General features: G+C 43.6%; 2 protein-coding genes and 1 long non-coding RNA gene across 5 annotated transcripts in view; 1 reads left to right on the plus strand and 2 right to left on the minus strand.

Moving 5' to 3' along the window:
- The window catches only part of LOC309629810, a 98,816-nt gene extending 93,739 nt beyond the window's left edge, over nucleotides 1–5,077 (minus strand). The window contains exon 1 of the long non-coding RNA XR_014245231.1: nucleotides 4,972–5,077. This is a non-coding gene — a long non-coding RNA (uncharacterized lncRNA). The remainder of the gene's footprint in view (nucleotides 1–4,971) is intronic.
- The window catches only part of NMD3 (NMD3 ribosome export adaptor), a 147,408-nt gene extending 142,212 nt beyond the window's left edge, over nucleotides 1–5,196 (minus strand). The window contains exon 1 of the mRNA XM_082394091.1: nucleotides 5,084–5,196. Coding sequence (XP_082250217.1) covers nucleotides 5,084–5,100 — 17 coding nt within the window. The 5' untranslated portion in view covers nucleotides 5,101–5,196. The remainder of the gene's footprint in view (nucleotides 1–5,083) is intronic.
- Nucleotides 5,197–5,224: 28 nt separating this feature from the next.
- B3GALNT1 (beta-1,3-N-acetylgalactosaminyltransferase 1 (Globoside blood group)) overlaps nucleotides 5,225–17,497 on the plus strand; it is a 646,348-nt gene continuing 634,075 nt past the window's right edge. For 2 of the 3 annotated variants that reach the window (XM_082394180.1, XM_082394181.1), the window contains exons 1-3: nucleotides 5,225–5,363; nucleotides 6,298–6,377; nucleotides 6,798–6,886. The gene's annotated coding sequence lies outside the window, so the exon portion shown is untranslated. Of the gene's footprint in view, nucleotides 5,364–6,297; nucleotides 6,378–6,517; nucleotides 6,693–6,797; nucleotides 6,887–10,213; nucleotides 10,370–17,497 lie in introns of all 3 variants that reach the window. The other variant, XM_082394182.1, reaches the window with a different exon arrangement.

Raw genomic sequence — 17,497 nt, forward strand, 5'->3', positions numbered from 1 at the left:
CAGACACATTTAAAGTTAAAATGTAGTATGTCCTTAAAGCTGATTTCTAGTTCAAACTTGTCATTAAGCATACTGCTTCCTAACGTTTGATTATATGTTTGGAAAACTGCTAGGAAGTTTAACTATCTGATTGATTAGACAGTATTTGGGTGTGAAACGTAACTCTTTGACGCATGCTGTTCTTCCAGAATTTGGAGGTAATGTGCAAGATTCTTAAATTAGTTTTGTTTTTGTGAAGTAAGCAAATAACCTGATGTTAAACCTCAGTTAGGCTATTTAGTTAAATTCCGTACCTATCTATTGAAGATATATCACAGCAAGGCAGCGTGGTAGGGCATGGTCCTTCCTTCAAGGAGCTGATATCTCTTAGCAGAGACACCTATAAACTAGTACTGAGGGAAATGAGTGAGTGCTCACAGAATTCGAAACAGTCTGGGGTGATATGGTCAAAAGGGAGAGTAAGAACAGTAGCTGCCATCAGAGATCATAAATCCATAGTTTCTGAAGTTATCTGAATAAGGCTCTGAGAGCCAATCTAATATCAAGGTCAGCATCAGCCCTCCATCTCCCTGGGTGATGCAGACAGCAGAAGTCCTCCACTTAGTTAAGCTGGCTGTGGCCAGGATATCGGCAGCTCCTCCCACTGACAGGGAGTCTCTTGTCCATCCCTTCAATCTGGGTTGGCCTCGTGGTCTCCTCTGATCCACAGAATGTGGCATATGTGACCCTGTGTGATTCCCCAGCTATGGCTTAACAAGTCTGACAGCTTCCACCTCCACTGTCTTGGGTGCTGCCCTCAGACTGACAATGGAGCCCCTGGAGGACGAGAAGCCCTGAAGATTCTCCAGAAGGAGAATCATGGCCTTCAGTGGACGGCATCGCCAAGTGCCAGACATGTAACTGAGGTCACCTTTGACCTTCAGCTTAGCTGACTTTCCAGTTCAGAGGCTGGCAAACCACAGCCTGCGGACCATATCTGGCCCTCAGCCTGTTTCTTTGTAGGGCCCTTGAGCTAAGAATAGCTTTTGCTTTTTAAAGGTTTGTAAAAAAATAAAAAAAAAAAAAAATCAATAAATAACAAAGAAGAATACGCGACAGACACAAAACCTAAAATATGCACGATCTACCACCCCTTACAGAAACTTTTACCAGCCCCTGTTACAAGTGAATATAACTGTGTGAGTAAACCCACACGAAACCACAGAGAAGTCACCCAACCAACCCTCAGAATCGTGAGAAATATTAAATGGATATTTTTAATATCTGAGATGCAATAGATAACTGAATCACAAGCTGAATAAATGCTACACAAGGAACAAGGAAACTGCCTCAAAGGAAATAAGCTCTTGAAGGTTTTGGACCTTTTCTTCTCAATCATTTCACTTGAGAGGATTTCTTCCCCCTAGTCTGCTGTCCATGGCTGTTTTGCATCCTAGGGAGGTTTTGCCATCTATGAGCACATATATCCACTCATTATTCATGGGACATTCAAAACATTTTAAAAACAGGTATTGGAATATAACTTTTCAAAATAAAAATACAGAATTTGTAAGATATACTATCAGTGTCCTAAAGCATCCTTCCAAATACAGAAGTCTATTTTTTCCCATATATTACTCTATTTGCAATGGAGCCTTCCTAGTTTTGTTACCAACGGATTTCCTTTACTTAGTGAGGTGAACTGTCAGCCAAGGTGAGGTGAAGCATGGTTGTGATAAAGGCATCAGCAGGTAGCAATCACTTTACCCTTTGCAAAGGGCACAGCTATCTGCCAGGGCTGGAGCCAGAAAAAGAATCACAAGCAGGGATTCAGATCTGGATATTTACACAGTGTCAAAGAAGTCCAGTGCCTAGACTTACACTGCTACTATCCAAAAATAGTTTTGTTGTACACCCATTTTAACTCCTATTTCCACCTCTGTTATTTTCAGAGAACCTCCAAATTACCATAAATAATTTTAAAATGTACATTTCATGCCCCTATTCTTTCTCCTTCCTGCAGGGGGAAAAAAAAACAAAAAAACAACGCATTTGTAAGGGAGAAGCAGTTGAACCAAGAAATCTGTAAACAAAATGAAATGGAGGGGGGGTACTTCCCAGGTGGCGCAGTGGTTAAGAATCCGCCTGCCAATGCAGGGGACAAAGGTTCGAGCCCTGGTCCGGGAAGATCCCACATGCCGCAGAGCAACTAAGCCCGTGCACCACAACTACTGAGCCTGCGCTCTAGAGCCCACGAGCCACAACTACTGAGCCCACGCACCTAGAGCCCGTGCTCCGCAACAAGAGAAGCCACCGCAATGAGAAGCCCACACACCGCAACGAAGAGTAGCCCCCGCTTGACGCAACTAGAGAAAGCCCGTGCGTAGCAACGAAGACCCAATGCAGCCAAACTTAAATAATTAATTAAATTTAACAAAAAAGGAATGGGGGCCCATATTTATAGTCTTGATGTAAATCTATAGATCACAATTGGGGATGGGTGATTATGACGAGGCTTGAAGTTAAATAGATGATCCAGACCCACCTGATTTTGAGCAAAGCACCACTACGATCAATACTACACATCTAAGTTTGCATTTGGCCTAGAGCAGTGTGGTAGCTCCTTTCCAAATATGTTCCCTCTCCACTCCACAGTGAGCCTCATCTCCTGGTGTTCATGCCTTGTCTGATCCCCTCCCCTTGAATCTTGAACAGTCCTATGCTTGCTATTGACCAATAAAATGTCACAAAAATGATGCAACATAACTTTCAAGTCTAGCTTCTGCCTTGCAGCTTTTGCCTTGGACTTTTAGAAAGCTGACTCTGATGAAATTCAGATCAACTGGCAGAGGCATGAGCAGACACTAATTTGCTGATGCAAACAAAAACCATTGATATGATCCACTGACTCTGACTCACTAAAAATTGTAAAAGTGGAGATACAGGCTCTGTTTAGAACCCTACATTTGTCTGTGGAATAGAGATGCCCTTTGAGAGTTCTCTTGTGGGAGGTGAAGTGGTCACTGTTATACAGAGTAAACTTGACGTAGATCTCACCCAGTGGAGCTTATAAGCTTAAATGGATGAGCTCACACCCCCAGATGTTTGATATGAGCCAGAGACCAGGTGATCACAGACCGAGTTTACACACAGTATTACATATTCTTGATTTGTTTCTGTTGTTAGAATGGAACTGGGAGTTTAGTTCAGGTATGCCCAGTTAAATATAGGAAACTCCTCCTGGATTTTATCAAGCCTTCTTAAAACATACATCACAAGACCTTGTAGAAAGTATCACTGCTTTTACCAGAATTATCCACAGGAACCCTAAAGTGGTCCAAACTCCACAGAGTCCAGAGTTTTACTGTTCTTTGAATGAAGCTAGTACCTAATTCAATGAAGCACCTAACACTAGGTACCAGAATGATCCAGATGATTACTCTATCCACCTAGGTGAATGAATTTGTAACCCATGTCCTCCTTGCAGGGATCTAAGACTTTCTCCTCCAAACAGATCCAAAGTCTCCACCCCACAGATTACCTATTAACCACAAAAGAGAAAATGGAGTTTAAAAGAGAAATCTGGAGAACACTTCAGATTTCAGTGACCATTGATACTGGGACAACCTAATATTATGCATATAAAAATAACAGGGGTCTAATATTTATTATTATGTTCTTGCTGATGGAAAACAATAAGAGCACCTCATAAAGTGTGCCATCTTAGAAGGATTCTTGCCATCTAGTCAGACCTCTCAACCTTCCTTTGAGCTTACAGGAAATATGGGATCTAGAGAAAAAAATTCAATGACATCAGGAGGAAAACAAGGTCAGACAAATTGTGAAAGTAGAACCCTCTGCCAAATAACTGGCCTAGACTCTTCAAAAAGTTAACACCACAAAAACAAAACAGGTGGAGGATTGCTCCGCATTAAAAGAGAAAACCATAACAACAAATACAATGCATGAATCTTCACAGGACTCTCTTTCTTTTTTCTTTTTTTCTTTTGACTAGCAGCAGTCTTTAATGTAAATGTCAGGCAGAGATCCACACAAATTCGGAAAAAAAGTCTTTAACTTGAAAGAGCGTAAAACAATAAAAAAAAAAGATTAAATAGACAATTCAGGAAACAGAGGAAACTCAAAAGAGAAAGTCCTGAAATTTGTCTTATTATCCATTTGGTAAGAGAAGATATTGCATCCCTTAAATAAGAACTGGACGCCATGGGACTATCTTTCTACAAAACCAATATATGACTTTTTTTGCTAACTGGAGAAATTTGCATATGGGCTGGATATTAGGTGATGTTAAATTATTAAGTTTCTTAGATGTAATTTAGTTTCTTATGTGGTTGCATAGGAGAATGTCTTTGTCTTTACTTAGGCGAGAGAGAAAGAAAGCAGTTACCGCAAAATGTTGAATTATTCATTCTCGGAGGAACGTACATGGTTGTTCACTTAACTATTCTTTCGACTTTTCACACCGTGATGCCGCAGCCGACCTGTTCACTGTGCCACAGACAAGCGGCCAGAATGGGGAACTGTTTTCGGATGTCACTGTGTCAGGGTTGCCGAGAGAGGAGAGTAAATACTATCTCTGAATTAATTCAACAACCTCCACCCAGAGGCCGGTACAACCAGAGCCCATACAGCACACTCAGCTCCCGCGCCTCAAAGCTTCTCCATTCCTCCCAAGAAGCAACAGTTAGTGACAACTCAGGGTGGGACAGACCTTCTTTGAATTCTCCAGACCAAAGGAGAGTTTCGAGAGGCATTTCTCGAGAGCATGCGACTCCCGGGACTCCTGTTCACACCCCAGACCATTGTAACCCCGACTATCCCCAGCCTTCTTTATCTATTGATTCTACATGGAAAACGCGCATTTCTTCTGCGAGAGCAAAGAACTTCCCAAGGTGCCTTCTTCCCTTCATAGCTCTGTGCGGATTTTAAAAAGTAAATCCCTCCCGCACTGCCTCGAGGCCGAGCACTTACGCAACTTGAAAACAGGGCAAGCCGGGCAAAGAGAAGCAAGTCTTAAACAGAAATCCTTCCCGGGGTCAGCCCATCGACTAACCGCTGCCAGGCTCAAATGTAAAATGCCTACCTAGCACCGCGGTGCATGGAATGCAAGGTGACGCCGAGAATCCAGAGGTCGCGCCCGGATCAGCGCGGAGGCCTTGGGGCCGCGCGACGCCGCCCTCCTGGGGGCTCAGGGCCCGCGCGTGCGTGCGTGCGAGAGAGAGGACGAGTAAGGAGCTCCGGGCCCGGCGCGTGGTCTGCGCGCGCCCGGCCGCGCGTGCGGCTGCGGGAAGGCTGCGTGTGCGCGCGGGGCGGGAGCTTCGGCCATCCGACCACGTCGGAGCACGGTACGCGCCGCGCGGGAGGTGAGTGTGGTCAGGGGTGGGTGCTGGGGCGGCGCGGAGCCCTCGGAGGCCCCCGGCCTGGGTGGCGGGCGTGGCGCTGGGACCTGCTCCGCTCGCGACGCGCCCTCCTCCGGGACACCGAGGCCCGGGCGGCTGGGCCGGGAGGCGGGCAGGGCGGCGCCGCCCACTCCTCCGGCCCTCTCCCGGGCGCGGCCGGGGTTGAGCCGCGAGCGGCCGCGCCCAGGGTCTTGGGCCTCCGCAACTATCCGCTCCCCCACCGGGTGAGCGCGGGAGGTGGGGCCGCGGGCGACACCGAGGAGCGCCGGGGTGCGTGGTAGGGCCAGGCCGAGGCTGCGAGGAGCACGCTGTACGCCCTGCTCTATCCCAGCGCGCAGCCCACCTCCTTCCCGTCGCCTCGGGGAGCAGCACGAAGCAAGTTGGCCGGGTCGGCGGGGGAGCGGACGGGGACGGGGATTCGGTGTCGGATTCCCCAGGCAGGCCTGGAGTGAAGCATTGACGAGGAGTTAGGGAAGGGCCCAGCAGCCGAACTGTGGGAGGCTTGTTCCTCCTGGGGAGGGGTTGGGAGGAATATGGACCTAAGGAGGAGAATGGGCGAATTGGGCAGAGAGAGGAGGACACCCGAAGAGGCTAGGGCTACATGATTTTTAAAAGGGGTCTTAGCAAGCATACAGGCATTTTAAAGGAAATCTTTTAAGGTGCAGTGGAGCCTCACTTTTCAAGCAATAGGGAAGGATGCCAGCACAAGCACGAGTGGCATTCCGTGTTCCTTCTCTCTCTTCCAGTGTTCTAGGAAGGAGAATGTGCAAAGCAGAGATGGTTTTCTTTCCTTCATGTGTTTTGCACATAGTACCAGCGTTTAGGAGGTGACTGCTTTGTCAGGTAAACCTATCAGTAAGGAACAAATTACCAAACCATGTCTTTTTTCTGTTTTCAGAGGTAAGGAAGATTTGAGTTTGCAGTCTTCAACTGGGAACAGCTTTGTGTTTTAGCTTTCCCCAGGCGGCTTAGACAGAGGTAGGGAGCTGATTTTGTGCTCTCAGAATGTGTTGATGCCTGATAAAAGCATACATTGAACCTGTATCAGTGTAGAGAAGGGAACTATTTACTATTTAGAAATAAGAGTTTAAGACTTTTTTTTTTTTTCTCCTGACTAGAAAGTTCATTCAAATGAATGGTTGTTGGGTAATTCCAGTCCTGAAGATAAAGCCTGTTACCAAGACAGTGGCCAAGTATAATTCCACATGAGATGAATGAAGTGATTTGAGAGCAAGGAGGAAGAAGAGAGGATCACAGCTTTTCCAAAAATGAAAAGAATGTTGATATATAATGGTTTGCTCCTATAGCAGCTTGCTAGATATAGAACATTAATTTTAGATATCTCATGCCCAATGTTGTTATGACTGAGATATATTCTTTTTCTGTTCTTCTGTTCAGTAGTGCACGGCAAATCTTTTAATTAAAGCATGGAATACGGAAAACAAAAAACTTCAGCTAGTGCTTTAGTCTCATCTGAAATGCTACAGGTAAGTTCCTCTTATTTTAATTGAGAAATTATCCTTATCGGTTAAGATTGACCATAATAGTCTCCTTTATAAGATTTTAAGGATCATTTATGCAGCTACAAGTTTTGTTGTATATTCTAGTATATTTCTTTCCCTAAAGGATTTGAGGAGTTGGAAGAGTTAAGCTCAATTAAACCATTTTAGGTTATATATATCATATTATAACCTATTATAATTATATTATAATTATAATAATTATAATTATTATATAATATATATAATATATATTTTACATATATATTTTTTAATTGAATCATTATTAAAATACCATGGTATCTCAGGAAAACTTAACTATATAAACTTATTTTAGTGGTCATATTCAACTCAAGATCAGACTCAATTCTCTTTATCCCTAAGAAAATACTCCAGTGGTTACTTTTCTCTCTTTTCCTTCCCTTTCAAATGATTTGCCTTGTCTCTGTGCCCAGTCTCCAGCTCTGTTCTGTCCACCATTGGATGATACAGGTAGAATCCCATTTTAGGAAATGCCTTTATTCCTTCTGCAACCATAAAATGTCCAGGCCAAATACGCTTTTCTGTTGCATCAGAAAACAGCTATCATTGCTCATCCCTGCTCACTGTGTAGTAGATAAACACACTACAGCTTCATGAATGAGGTCAAAACTGGAGGGTCAAACAGGATGCTCTTAAAAGACCTGGCACAACAGGTAAATTCAAAAGTTGCAGTTCATTTAACAGCAGGTTCTTTGGCAGATATCTTTTTTTGGACTATGAGCAATGATTTTGTTTTAGTAAAAAGTTGCATATTATAAATGTCGATTTGCTTTTGCAACCGCAGCTTTTGATACATTGTGAATTAGAAGAGAAGGGAAGGCGATGGTATAAGTTAGAAGCAACTTGTAGGGGGCATGTCTAGATGAGGAGGAGATGAAGCCACAGAACAGTCTGTAGTGTGGGACCCTGAGAGGCTACAGGATAGAAGATTTGGCCAGGGGTGTAACTTGCACCCCTTGAAACTGAGAAATTAAGGAATAAAAAACAGAGCTAGAGTAGATTGTTTCTCATTGTGTGTGGATCTGACCCTGACACAGGTAGTTAGTCAGGAAGCCAAGGCCTTTTGTTGTCCCCTTATAGCATCCACAGCCTAGTTTAATACTTCTCAGCCCTTCTACCCTCCAGGAACCATTTCATGTAGGGAACATGTTACGAGCACTAGGATCCCCTTTTCAGTAACATAGCCTTCTGGGGTAATGAAGAAACAGAGAAGAGAGATCTTAGGAGGTTTTGTTGCTGTTCTGAGATGCCATTTCATGGGGCTAGACAAACACTTTCAGACCAGCAGCCTATTTTGAAAATGGTATTATTGGAGCACAGTCACATCTATATGTTTAATAATGTCTACGGCTCCATTTTCGCTACAAAGGCAGAATCAGGTAGCTGGGATAGAGACCATGTGGCCCACAGAGAAAATATTTGTCATTTGGCCTTTTATTTTTAAAAAGTTTGCCCACTCCTAGAACACAGATTTCTGCTAACCTCCAAAGCAGTGCGCTTTAAGTAGACTCTTTTAAGTTTGAATTAAGGAAGTACTGCTCCTGTTAAACATTTCACAAGTCTGCAACCACCTACTACCAGCATGACAGTGAGGGCTCCAACCATGTCTCTTATCTGGAGCTATATTTGGCTATTATTTCGGTAACAGAATTTGTTTTCAAGAATGGAGTTACCCACTTGCTGAGAGAAAAAATTATAATCAACTCTTATCTCAGTATTAAATAGTTTCATTCTCTAAACTGATATAATTTGTATAATTTGCACTTTTGGGGGGCATCTACACATTCTGAGAGTGCCAACTCAGCACCTTGTCATGAATGGTGGCCACAGGTTTGGAGACATTTGAGCTGGGGGTGGGGGGGTGTCCCTCCATCTTCTCCAGGTGGGCTTTGCTCATAATGTTCAGTCTACAACTTGGAGTCATGAGCCTTCCTCCACGCTCTGCATCGTGTCAGCAGCTTGAGGGCCAGGCAGCCTAGCCTGTAACACAGGTCCGGCATATCGAATGAATGAATGAAATACATTCAAATAGCTAAGGACAGGGGAAACAGTAACGTAGCTTGACAGACAAGAATGACAAAGATCTGTAATACTCCTCACCTAGGGCAACAACGGGAAGAAGTGTTAACTAGAGCAGCTTGCGCTGTCCTCTTCCTCCAATGAGTACAGCTGTTTGTAGCAAAACAGAGACAGGCAGCTCAGCTCTCAAGACAGCCTTGGCGCTACTCTGCCTGACTTGTGTCATCTTTGCTCTGCTCCAGTTTTCCTAGCTTCTCTGAACCCGGTTATCCTGTTGCCTCTTCCCACAGGCTGCTCTGTCACATGGCTCCCTCATACTGCCTACCACTCAGGGCAGAGTGTGTCCACTTTTGTTGTACTCTTTGCTCCCTACCCAGGAATCTCAAGAGGCTATGGGATTGGGTGTGAGGTTGGGCTCTTCTACAGGCACTGTGCTCTGGAGAAGGAGCACAGCATTTGGAGTTGAACCTAAGTTTGGGTTCCAGGTCTGCTTGTATCTGGGCTGCACCAGTCTCTGAAAAATGAGATGGTGATACCTATTTTACCATGTTGTGAAATGTGCTTTGTAAATTGCTGTACAAGTGATACAGACTTAAGCCCAAGAGTCCACTTAACCTTAAAAAAAAAAAAACCCCTGCTTAAAATTCTAAGGTATTGCAAATTACAAAGAGTACCTTTTTTGTGTGTGTTGGATACAAGTGCAGATAAGGCAGAAGCAAAGAGAAAATCTTGAGTGAATTTTCCTTGTCAGGTTCTACTACTTTGGGCTGCTCCTCATCTTTCTCAGTCTTTCTCATGCCACAAGCCCAGAAATCTATAAAATACAGTTGTCCTCAGTATCTGCAGGGGATTGGTTCTAGGACTCCCTCAGATACCAAAATCCATCTCAAGTCCCCAAAATGGCATGGTATTTACATATAATCCATGCACATCCTTCATATACTTTAACTCATCTCTAGGTTACTTATAATACCTAATGTAATGTAAATGTTATGTAAAACATAACGTTTAGTTATGTTAGTTGTAAATACAATGTAAATGATATGTAAATAGTTGCCAGCACACATGGCAAACTGAAGTTCTGCATTTTGGAACGTTCTGGGATTTTTTTTTTTGAATATTTTTGATCCAAAGTTAGTGGAGCCCATGGTTGCAGAGCACTGTGTTCCCATATATTGTTATTCCTACAATAAAATACTTTGTTTACAAACGGTATATGATATGTGTTTTTAAAATATGTTTTTAAAAACCCAGGTGTCTTCTACCTCAACATGCAAGAGGCTGGAGGTTTCCATTTTAATGAGGCTAGAATGAAGGGCATTCTCCCATACATCTCAGAATATCTGAAGGTGGTATCACTGCAACCAGCAGGGGATGCAAGGACAGAATGGGGAAATAATGGAGCATTAGGTATTTATACTCACTGTCTACCTAAAACTGTGTAACAACCACAGAGAGTTATGCTTCATATGGGGGGTTTTCTTAAACTCATTGAGTACTTCAGATTCATTCTTAAAAATGGAACAGTTTTAAAATTTTATGCAAAATGAAACCTTTTCTTTTTAAAGGTTTTTAAAAAATATATTTATTTATTTATTTGGCTGCATTCGGTCTTAGTTGCAGGATCTTTGTTGCAACACTCAGGCTCCTCTCTAGGTGTGGTGCGTGGGCTCTAGAGCGCACGGGCTTAGCTGCCCCGCGGCATGTGGGGTCTTAGTTCCCCGACCAGGGATCGAACCGGCGTTCCCTGCATTGGAAGGCTCCCTGCATTGGAAGGCGGATTCTTAACCGCTGGACCACCATGGGAGTCCCAACCCTTTTCTGTATACTATATTTTAAACATGAATAACAAAGTCATGGAATCTTGGAGTTGGAAGGGACCTTAGAAGTTATCTAAAATAACTTAAAACTCAGTGAGGAATTAACCTTCGTAACATTCCTGCCAGCTGCTTGAAGATTTCTGTTGGTGAGGAGCAGCCCATTCTAGTAATCTTTACTGAACCTTCCCACTGATTTTTTTTTTTCTTTTTTTTTTTTTTTTGCCCGCGTTGGGTCTTCATTGCTGCACGCAGGCTTTCTCTAGTCGCGGTGAGCGGGGTCTACTCTTCGTTGCAGTGCACAGGCTTCTCATTGCAGTGGCTTCTCTTGTTGCGGAGCACGGGCTCTAGGCACACGGGCTTCAGTAGTTGTGGCGTGTGGGCTCAGTAGTCGTGGTTCGCGGGCTCTAGAGCGCTGGCTCAGTAGTTGTGGCGCACGGGCTTAGTTGCTCTGCGGCATGTGGGATCTTCCGGGACCAGGGCTCGAACCTGTGTCCCCTGCATTGGCAGGAGGATTCTTAACCACTGTGCCACCAGGGAAGTCCCCCACTGATTTTTATCTTTGGGCTTCCATTTGCCTTCTGGAGTTACACTGACGTATTGTTCAAAATATCTGAAAGCATCTACCACGGCCCTTTTAAGCTTTTGTTTTCCCCGGAACAGAACATTCCTCAGTTCCTTCAACCACTACTTCATCCAATTATTATGGGAGTTGAGAAACCAAACCCTTAACCTTCCTCTCAACTATAACTCTAACTTGTCGATGATCCTTTTAAAATGGAACATACATGTGGCTATGGGTTTATGACCCCTTTTGCCCAGACTCCTTTCTCTTTCTTGAACCCAAGAGTGCATTAGGGGTTTTAGTGTGTGTGCTGGGGGAGGGAGACACATTATGGTACTAGGATGTAGGATTTCTGTTAGCACTGCCATTCATTTACAAGCTCCTGGGGAATGCTTTCCGTGCTAGGTGCTGGGGACACAGCAGTGTACAGAAGTGAGCATTGTCTTTGTTCTGGTGGAGCTAGATGGGATCTGAGAGGTATCCTGGCCCAGTCCCTTAAAGGCTCTGATGAGAGAAGCAACTCCCTAAATTCAATAACTTGCCCCCTCCCCCAGCCACTGGAACTAGAACCCTTGTTTCCTGACTCTCCAGTTATTCCTTTATAACATCACCTTTCTTCGTACTGAATTCATACTCAACTAAAACCTTTAGGTCTTCCTAACTTAGACGGGTGTTAAAATGGTCTCCCATCCTCTCTTACGCAGTTGGTTTTTTGAACTGTGATATAGGACAGTAAATTTTTTCCCATCAGATTTCACCTTGCTTTGGCTCTATTCTAACCTGTTGAAAGCTTTTTAGGTTGCAATTATATCTTCTAATGAATTTGCTATTTTTTCCTGCTTTATCTTGCCTTCAAAATTGAATAAACCCATATTCATTTGTCTTTGATAAGAAATATTAAACAGGAAAAGGCTAAAGATAGGCCTGTGATTAAACCCTAGAGATTTTCTCCCAGGTTGACAGAGATGCTCTAACAGCCTTAGACATAAGTGGGAGGACAGGTCTTTGGCTGTTTTGGTCGATACTGTATTGTCACAGTCTAGCTTGAGCCCAAGAGGCGTGTGTTGAACAAAAGACTGGCTGTGAAAAATCCACTGGCCAAGATGGATCAGCCGATTTTGAACCATCTAGGCGCTGCCACTGGACTCAGCTTTTTCCATTTGGTTCAGAGGGACCCTGCCTTCTTCAGAGAAGCTTCATTCTTGTGTGTTATCTGAGGCTTCCCTTGATCTTCTGGTCAAGGAACCCTTTTGAATATGGAAATGAGGTTAGTCAGACGAAGTTTTCTTAGTGACTCTGCTGGTTCCTGATGGTCACTGCTTCTGTGTCGAAGTGTTCAGTAATGTTTACGTAAGTGTGGGAACTTACTCACAGTTATTTGGAATATAAACTCACTAACATTATTCCCCCTCAGCAATTCCGCCATTTCTGAAAAGTGTACTTGGAAGAGACTTGTTGAAAATTGTTTGGGTGAGAATTAGAAAGAGCTGAGCATGATTTGCTCGGAGATTGAACTGTGTTTGCATTTAGGATTTCCCTTCTTTTAAGTTTCTGGTTTAGCTTTGTCAACTCTTTATGCCTGGGGAAGAACAGAGGTGCTTCACTACATGGAGGAAAGTATGAAGACATCAGACTAGAGTCATAAAAACAAGTCAGGAAGGATGCCTTGTACTGCAGAGGTTCCAGACCTCACTTATGGGGTGAGGACACCTGGATTTCCAGCCCTGCTCTGCTGCCTGTGAGCCCCTGACTAAGGAGCAGGTCTCCAAAGCACTTACTATAGTGCCAGGACCAGGCAGGTGCTGTTGCTGCAGTTATGGAGAGAGGGGAGTATGAAGAAGTTAGGTAAGATAGAAAGCAAGTTCTTTTATTTTATTTTATTTTTTTTATTTATTTATTTATTTATTTATTTATTTATTTATTATTTATGGCTGTGTTGGGTCTTCATTTCTGTGTGAGGGCTTTCTCTACTTGCGGCAAGCAGTTCACTCTTCATCGCGGTGCTTGGGCCTCTCACCATCGCGGCCTCTCTTGTTGCGGAGCACAGGCTCCAGACACGCAGGCTCAGTAGTTGTGGCTCACAGGCCTAGTTGCTCCGTGGCATGTGGGATCTTCCCAGACCGGGGCTCGAACCCGTGTCCCGTGCATTGGCAGGCAGATTCTCAACCACTGCGCCACCAGGGAAGCCTGAAAGCAAGTTCTTTTTGACATTAACTTTGTTCGCCCCGACAGAGTAAAGAATGTTTCATTTTTAAGCATTATTAGATTATGCACATGTAGTGGTTGCAGTTCATTCTTTCAGTAAATAAAATTGGATTCCCTATTATACTTCCAACTGTGTGCTTCCAAGTAAGAAGAAATGTAAGTCTTATCAAATATGCTTAATCCTTAAAGTAGCTTGATGCCTCTTAAATATCTCATACCTCAGTTTGGAAAGGTTCATGTATTTTGTAGTTCTCCTCCAGTTGCTAGAAGTACCTACTGTAGGACTTTGGACAGTGCACACCATCCCCAGTTGTAGGAAGACTGTGGGGCAGGGGGGAGGATCATAGGAGACTGAAGCATGTGTATGAAGGAAGAACCAAAAGGTCCATATTTGGCATCATGGACCTATTAGTAGTTCCATGGCTTCTGTGTGCGTGGTAGCAGAACATTAGGAACTTTAAGATGCTATAGGAAACATAATCCAAGCCTCTAAAAGAAGGCCTACTGATTTGCAGGGGGAAGATGGATCAACTAGGATTTATTTGCATGTTTAAATGTGTCATAAAGCATAGAGCGTCATGTAAGAGACATCAGGAGCTAACAGCAGGGTTTGTAAATGGAACAAATTAAGAAAATAAAAGTAAGGGGAGTTCCCTGGCGGTCCAGTGGTTAAGACTCTGTGCTTCCACAGCAGGGGGTGTGGGTTCGATCCCTGGTCAGGGAATTAAGCTCCCACATGCCGTGTGGTGCAGCCAAAAACAAACAAACAAGCAAATAAATAAATGGTTTCCAAATTAAAAAAAAAAAAAGAGTAAGTTAGAGAGAGCATACAGTGGATGTAATAATAATAACAGTTCTCCAAGAGATGATAATATGCAATAAAGTTTGAGAACCACTGGCTTAAGAAAGAAAAGGGAAGGGAGAAGTAGTGGTCAGACATCACTGGTTCTGTCTGTTTCTAATATAATTGGAGGAGGTAAGAATGACAGAATTTTATATTGCTTTGTTTATGAATTAATGTGTTCAGTTTGAGAGGGTACTACTAGGGAAATTTTCTTCAAGGATATGTATTTTTTAAATAAATTTATTTATTTTATTTTATTTTTGGCTGCGTTTGGTCCTCGTTGTGGTACGCGGGCTTCTCATTGCGGTGGCTTCTCTTGTAGCAGAGAACGGGCTCTAGGGGCACGGGCTTCAGTAGTTGTGGCTCACAGGCTCTAGAACGCAGGCTCAGTAGTTGTGGTGCACGGGCTTAGTTGCTCCGCGGCATGTGGGATCTTCCTGGACCAGGGATTGAACCCGTGTCCCCTGCATTGGCAGGCGGATTCTTAACCACTGTGCCACCGGGGAAGTCCTATCATTTTGTATTAAACCCTATATGCATAGGACCTTTTTTAGGCAATTAGGATTTCTACTCCTTTGTAGTATCATGTTTTATGCAGAAGTCAGAATGTTGCACAGCTGGCAGCAGTTTAGTAATTATGTTTTTTTTTTTTTTTTTTTTGGCTGCTTGCGGGCAGGATCTTCGTTCCCCAACCAGGGATCAAACCCTGCAGTGGAAGTGTGGAGTCCTAACCACTGGACCACCAGGGAGTTTCCAGTAATTATCTTTAATAGTTAGCTCGTGTTTTCTCCTTGGATGACCCTGAATCTAGCATGCTTGGGCCCAGAATTTCATTGAAATTTGTTTTTCGTTTGTTTGTGTGTTTGTTTTTTCCTGTCTGGACCTTTTTTTTTTTTTTTTTTTAATAAGCAGACATTCATTTTAAATTATTATTTATTTATTTATTTATGACTATGTTGGGTCTTCATTTCTGTGCGAGGGTTTTCTCTTGTTGCGGCAAGCGGGGGCCACTCTTCATCGTGGTGCGCGGGCCTCTCACTATCGCGGCCTCTCTTGTTGCAGAGCACAGGCTCCAGACGCGCAGGCTCAGTAGTTGTGGCTCACGGGCCCAGTTGCTCCGCGGCATGTGGGATCTTCCCAGACCAGGGCTCGAACCCGTGTCCCCTGCATTGGCAGGCAGATTCTCAACCACTGCGCCACCAGGGAAGCCCCTGGACCTTTTATTTTTAAATGAACTTTATCAGAATCAGTGCAGCCTGTTAGAATAAGGCTTTGTATTAGAAAATAGCTGAAGAATAGTAAGCATAATCTAACAGAAACTCAGGAATTTACTTTTGGATTCAGTTTATTCTTGGGAATATTTTCATAATATGTTAAGTGGATAAAAACACATTACCAGACCATTTGTACAATATTTAGATATCCATCAAGCACCTACTGTGTGCTAGGCTCTGGGCATATGGCATTGAACAAGATGGGCAAGGCCTTTCCTTCATAAACTTACATTCTTGTGAAGGGAACAGACAACAAACAGGCAAAGAATTCCAGGTAGGGCTAAGGGCTTAGAGGAGAATAATGAGGAATGTGATAGAAGATAGGGGCTGGGGGAACTACTTGAGATAAGGGGCCAGGAAAGGGCTAAACTAAATGACATTTTGCTGAGACCTAAAGCATGAGAAGGAGCCAGACTTTCCAAGAACCAGCTTTTGAGTTAGAGGGAGAACAAGGGCAGACTCCCTGAGGGAGGGAAAGAGTTTGACACAGTCAGGGATCAGAAAGGAAGCCCTTGTGGCTGAAACAGGGGTAGGATGAGGGCAGTGGCAGCTGGTGGGATGGGGGCTTATGTTTTCCTGAGGAGAGGCAGGCTTGATAGATCTTCATCAAAAATGTTAACATTGCGGGACTTCCCTGGCGGTCCAGTGGTTAGGATTCTGTGCTTCCACTGCAGGGGGCGTGGGTTGGTTTTTGGTTTTGTTTTTGTTTTTTTGTGGTGAGAACAGTTAAGATTTACTCTATTAGCAACTTTCAAGTACTAACAATACAGTATTGTTAAACGGTCCACACATCGTACGTTAGATTCCCCAGAATACATTCTTTTTTTTTTTTTTTTTTTTTTTTATTTATTTATTATTTATGGTTGTCTTGGATCTTCGTTTCTGTGCGAGGGCTTTCTCTGGTTGTGGCAAGTGGGGGCCACTCTTCTTTGCAGTGCGCGGGCCTCTCACTATCGTGGCCTCTCTTGTTGCGGAGCACAGGCTCCAGACGTGCAGGCTCAGTAATTGTGGCTCACGGGCCTAGTTGCTCCGCGGCACGTGGGATCTTCCCAGACCAGGGCTCGAACCCATGTCCCCTGCATTGGCAGGCAGATTCTCAACCACTGCACCACCAGGGAAGCCCCAGAACACATTCTTATAACTGGAAGTTTGTACCCTTTGACCAACATCTCCCCATTTCTCCCACCCCCTAGTTCCTGGCAACCACCATTCTACTGTTTCTATGAATTAAATGTTACTAGATTCCACATATAAATGAGACCATGCAGTATTTGTCTTTCTCTGACTTATTTCCCTTAGCCTAATGATCTCAAGGTCCATCCATGTTGTTACAAATGGCAGGATGTTTTCTTTTTTATGGTTGAATAATATTCCTCTGTGTGTGTGTGTGTATGCCATATTTTCTTTATCCATTCATCCATCAATATGCATTTAGGTTGCTTCCATATCTTGGCTATTGTGAATAATGCTGCAGTGAACATGGTAGTGCAGATATCTCTGAGGTTTGATAATTTTGTCTTCTTTGGATATATACTCAGAAGAGGGATTGTTGGATCATATGGAAGTTCCATTTTTAAGTTTTTGAGGAAACTACATACTGTTTTCCATAGCGGCTGAACCAATTTACATTCTTACCAACAGTGCCCAAGGGTTCCCTTTTCTGCATATACTCACCTACACTTGTTATCTCTTGTGTGTTTTTCATGGTAGCCATTCTAACAGGTGTGAGGTGATATCTCATTGTGGTTTTGATTTGCATTTCCCTGATGATTAGTAATACTGGACACCTTTTCATATACATGTTGGCCTTTTGTAAATTTGTAAATCTTCTTT

Source organism: Balaenoptera borealis (genome assembly GCF_965194805.1).
Source record: "Balaenoptera borealis genome assembly, chromosome: 5".
NCBI classification, from domain to species: domain Eukaryota; kingdom Metazoa; phylum Chordata; class Mammalia; order Artiodactyla; family Balaenopteridae; genus Balaenoptera; species Balaenoptera borealis.